Here is a 5478-nt window from a genome sequence, read left to right as displayed (position 1 = left end):
TCCGCTGTAGTGGCAGGTATATTGGGTCCAGTTCTATGTGTTTGTTGATGGAGTTTGTGGATGAGTGCCATGCTTCTAGGAATTCCCTGGCTGTTTTTTGTTTCGCTTGCCCTATAATGGTAGTGTTGTCCCAGTCAAATTCATTTTGCTTGTTGTCTGCGTGTGTGGCTACTAGGGATAGCTGGTCGTGTCGTTTCGTGGCTAGTTGATGTTTGTGGATGCGGATCGTTAGCTGTCTTCCTGTTTGTCCTATATAGTGTTTTGTGCAGTCCTTGCATGGGATTTTGTACACTACATTCGTTTTGCTCATGAGCAAAACACTATATAGGACAAACAGGAAGACAGCTAACGATCCGCATCCACGAACATCAACTAGCCACGAAACGACACGACCAGCTATCCCTAGTAGCTGCACACGCAGACGACAAGCAACATGAATTTGACTGGGACAACACTACCATTATAGGGCAAGCGAAACAAAGAACAGCCAGGGAATTCCTATAAGCTTGGCACTCATCCACAAACTCCATCAACAAACACATAGACCTGGACCCAATATACCGGCCACTACAGCGGACAGCTGAAACTGACAACCGGAAGCGGCAAGGACAGGCCACTATAAATGCCAGAGGAAACACCATAGAAGCGCTTCACAGGAGGTTCCCAAGCACTGAGGGTGTCACCTAGACAGGGGACGAAACGTTTGCAACAAAAACTTCCAGCTCGGCGAACAGAACCACTGCAGACATTCTAAATGCCATCCCTTGGCATTCAATGCTGTTAGCATCACTAAATCCTCCACTGTCAACAGCTCTGGAGTTAATGTTGACCAAACATTCATTACGTAAGCACAGTGGCTACAAGAACCAATCAGACACGGGAATACTGCGTGAATAACTCACCTCCTGACTCCCCAAAGCCTGCCCACCATCTGTAAGGTGCAAGTCAGGAGTGTGATAGAACACTCCCCAATTCCCTGGATGGGTGCAGCTCCAACAACACTCAGGAAGCTTGACACCATCCAGGACAAAGCAGCCTGCTGGATTGGCACCACATCCACAAGCATCCTCTCCCTGCACGACCGACGCTCAGTAGCAGCAGTGTGTCCTATCTACAAGATGCATTGCAGCAATTCACCAAAGATCCTGAGACATCATCTTCCAAACCCATGACTGCTTCTGTCTAGAAGGACAAGGGCAACAGATACATTGGAACACCACTCCCTGCAACGTGTAAAAGACATTTAGATAAGTATGTGAATTGGGAATGTCTGCAGGGATATGGGCCAAGTTCAGGCAAGTGCAGCTCGTTTACTTTGGGATTATGGTTGGCGTGGACTGAACGGTCTGTTTCCATGCTGTATGACTCTGAGGGAAGAAATTCCTTCATAGTTTTGAATGAGAGGTTACAGGATATAGAAATGACGTCCCGTAGTTTGAGGCTCCTGCAATACTCAAAAACTCTTGTCAACATCTGTTGAGCCCTCTCAAAATATTTTATGTTTCAGTGATATCACCCTTGTTCTGCTAAACTGTCATGAATAAAGGCCTGACCTATTTAACCATTTGCGGTAAGTGAATTCCTCCATCCCAGGAATCGGCCTCTTCAATCTCTTTTTGAAATGCCGTGGGTTCACGTTTCGTTGCAGAGAGCCGAGGACTTTGCCGCACTGATGTGTCAGCCAATAATCTGAAGGAATGCCTGTAACGTTTGAGCTTTTCGTAGCCTCTGACTTGTTCTTGTAGCCAGTGTGCATCCAGTTAAGTTTTGGTCAACAGTCACCTCCAAAGATGTCGACAATGGAGGATTCAGTGATGGTAACTGGAGCCCCAGACGTTTGTAAAATACCCTGCAGTATTATTTGAAGAAACCAGGTGGTGTTGTGCCCATTATGTATCCCTTGAGCAATAACAGGTTGGCCTCGCCCTTTCCCATTGACGGTCGTGAGATCTTGCAGTTCACAAATTGCCTGCTGCATTTTCTGCCTCGCAACAGTGACTTCACTTTTCAACCAACAATGCACCTTTGGTTTCTAATGAGCTGCAGAGCGTGCTGAGCCGCTGAAGGCTGCTATGTAAATGCAGATCTTCTCTCCTTTTCTGCCAAAGATACAATGTCCAGATAATGAAAAGCTCTGCTTTTGATCTCAGGTTAGTAAAACCAGCCTCAGCTTTCATCAACTATAGAGAGACAGAGAGAGAGAGAGAGAAAGCTTGATCTTGCATTTCGTTAGCACCTTGGGAATTTTAGTGAAGAGACAAGGTCAATGTCTCATTTTCACATGACAGGTATCGAAATTAAGTCACCTGATAAATCCTTTATTTTTGCCAGTTTGATTGGATAAAAATTGTTGGCCAAGACTTGAGGACTATTGAAACAAACAAAAACAGAAATTGCTGGAGAAACTCAGCAGGTCCGGCAGCAGCTGAAGAGAGAGAAAGCAGAGTTAACGTTTTGGTTTCAGTGAATGATCTTCACAAGGAAACCTGTCTGTCATTGAGCGAAGTTGAGAGGAGGCAGCTGGGTCAGCATTCAATACCTGATTCATAAGACAGTTCACCAGACAGTGCAGCACTCCCCCAAGTGCATCACTGAAACACAGGCCTATATGACATGGTCAAGTGTCGAGAGTGAGGCTCAAGGCCAGACTTTCTGATGCAGAGGTGAGAGTTATTAGCAAGCTGCATCTTGGCATATTGTATATTTGTAACCTTGATTACACAAACTTAATCTGTAATAAAAGTGTACCAAGTTTATACAAATTACACTCACACTAGTTGGAATTAATGTTGTATTTATTCTGCTGTGATTCAGAGCAGCTATTAATGTCACCATCCACAACCGGCTAACTGCACAACATCATGTAGCATACCCCTGAACAGTGGTGCAGTTTCACTGGGCTAGTTATCCAGACAGCATGGGTTCAACAAAGACAGAAAGTTGCTGGAGGAACTCAGGAGGTCGAGCAGCATCTGTGGACAGAGAAACCATTAACATTCCTGATCCAGTATGTCGTCTTCTGGAGTTCTAAAGACAAGTCACTGGGACTCAATGTTAACTTTGTTTCTTTCCACAGATGCTGCCAGAGCTGCTGAGTTTCACCAGCAATTTCTGTCTTTGTTTCAGGTTTCCAGTATCTGGGGTTCTTTGGTTTTTTTTTTCTGGGCATGGCTTCAAATCCCAGCACAGCACTTGCAGGAAATTGGGAAGGCAGTGGCCGAGTAGGATTATCACTAATGCCCAAAAACTCAGCTAATGTCCTGGGGACCTGAGTTCAAACCCTACCAGGTTAGGGTAAATAGGCAAAGTCTTTTCCCTAGGGTCAGCGAGTCCAGAACTAGAGGGCATAGGTTTAGGGTGAGAGGGGAAAGATATAAAAGAGACCTAAGGGGGCAACCTTTTCACGCAGAGGTACGTGTATGGAATGAGCTGCCAGAGGATGTGGTGGAGGCTGGTACAATTGCAACATTTAAAAGGCATTTGTATGGGTATATGAATAGGAAGGGTTTGGAGGGATATGGGCCGGGTGCTGGCAGGTGGGACTAGATTGGGTTGGGATATCTTGTCAGCATGGACGGGTTCGACCGAAGGGTCTGTTTCCATGCTGTACATCTCTATGACTCTATCTCTATAATTTGAATTTAATAAAGAATTTGAAATTAAGGGTCTACTGATGACCATTGTCAATCTCAGAAAAGCCCATCTTGTTCACTAACATCTGACAGGGAAGGAAATCTGTCATCCTTTACTTTTCAAACCTACACATGATTCTAGACCCTCAGCAATGTCATTGAGTCTTCGCTGCCCCTCTGAAGTGTTCTGGCCAGTCACTGCTTTGTAGACACAAAAAAAAACTGCAGATACTGGAATGCAAAGTAGACAAACAGGAGGCTGGAAGAACACAGCAAGCCAGGCAGCATCAGGAGGTGGAGAAGTCAAATTCTGAAGAAGGGCTATATCTGAAACTTTGTAGCTGGCTGGGTTAACAAATGAAAATAACGATTTAGGGCTGGATGTTAAAATAATAAATGCTGGTGCCATCCAGATTTCATGAGAGAAAGGGTTTCTTGCACTCAATTTTCATTATGCTATCTCCCAGAGAGTGGTGAGAATGTGGGATATGTCAACATGTGTTGCCCTTGATGAAGAAGCTGGATAAAAACCATGAGGGAGAAGGGGATGGAAGGGCATTTTGATGGGATTAGATGAAGTCGGAAGGAGAGAGAGGTTTGTGTTGGGTCCTATACCTGTTTCTGGTATGTTTTGTCATTCTGTCACAAGGATTACTATGGAAGGAGGGTGCAGAAGACTGAAGATCTGGTCCTGAATATGTGTGTCACTCCTGCTCAACCTCTCCCTAAGTACATACGGGATGTCTTGAAAGTTGTTCATGAAGAAGTGAGCTCAAGGTATGTAATCAATTTGCTACTAATTTCAGTTAAAAATACAGTCAATGCCACCAATGTATTTCCTTTCAAGGTGGTATTAACAATATTTATCTCATTTATTTATACCCAAGTTCATTGTAACATTTCTCTCTCAGTCAAACTATCTCTCCTTTTGTTGGCCCATGCATGTTGTGTTGGTACAAGAACCGTTATTATTTTCCCTGAGCAAGTGCTGTTAATCTGTGAGCCAGTGATTACTGGCAGGGCATTTTGTTTTAAGATTAGATTCCCCATAGTATGGAAACAGGCCCTTTGGCCCAACAAGTCCACACTGACCCTCCGAACAGTAACCCACCCAGACCCATTCCCCTACCCTATATTTACTCCTGACTAATGCACCTAACACTACGGGCAGTTTAGTATGGCCCACTCACCTAACCTGCACATCTTTGGATTGTGGGAAGAAACCAGAGCACCCGGAGGAAACTCACGCAGACACGGGGAGAATGTGCAAACTCCACACAGACAGTTACCCAAGCCAGGAATTGAACCCGGATCCCTGGTGCTGTGAGGCAGCAGAGCTAACCTCTGAGCCAGCATGTTGACTGCTAACATCATGGCAAGGCAGAAAAATTGCACCTTTGGCCAATGATATAGATGTTTAGGGGCAGAAATCTGCAGAGAAAGCTGTCAGACTATCCTGTCTAGGGGCACTAGAGTTTTGTGAAACCTGAGCTCATGCACTATCAAACCGGCAGACAAAGGAGGCGCAGTAGTAGTTTGGCGCACCGACCTTTACACCACTGAGGCTAAATACCAGCTCGCGGACACCTCCTCCTACTGCCCCCTTGACCATGACCCCACCTCCCACCACCAAACCATCATCTCCCAGACCATCCAGAACCTCATCACCTCAGGGGATCTCCCATCCACTGCCTCCAACCTCATAGTCCCACAACCCTGCACTGCCCGTTTCTAACTCCTGCCCAAATCTACAAATCTGACTGCCTCGGCCGACCCATTGTCTCAGCCTGCTCCTGCCCCACCGAACTCATCTCTGCATACCTCAACACGGTCCTGTCCCCCTTAG

At 45.7% G+C, this 5478-nt stretch overlaps 1 protein-coding gene across 2 annotated transcripts in view; it reads left to right on the top strand.

Moving 5' to 3' along the window:
- The window catches only part of as3mt (arsenite methyltransferase), a 62695-nt gene that overhangs the window by 6817 nt on the left and 50400 nt on the right, over positions 1-5478 (top strand). For both annotated transcript variants that reach the window (XM_043713041.1, XM_043713042.1), the window contains exon 3: positions 4282-4409. In XM_043713041.1, coding sequence (XP_043568976.1) covers positions 4282-4409 — 128 coding nt within the window. The remainder of the gene's footprint in view (positions 1-4281; positions 4410-5478) is intronic.

This window comes from Chiloscyllium plagiosum, chromosome 22 (assembly GCF_004010195.1).
Source record: "Chiloscyllium plagiosum isolate BGI_BamShark_2017 chromosome 22, ASM401019v2, whole genome shotgun sequence".
Taxonomy (NCBI): Eukaryota; Metazoa; Chordata; class Chondrichthyes; order Orectolobiformes; family Hemiscylliidae; genus Chiloscyllium; species Chiloscyllium plagiosum.
Note: the sequence above shows the minus strand (reverse complement) of the source record. Positions and strands in the feature narration are given on the sequence as shown.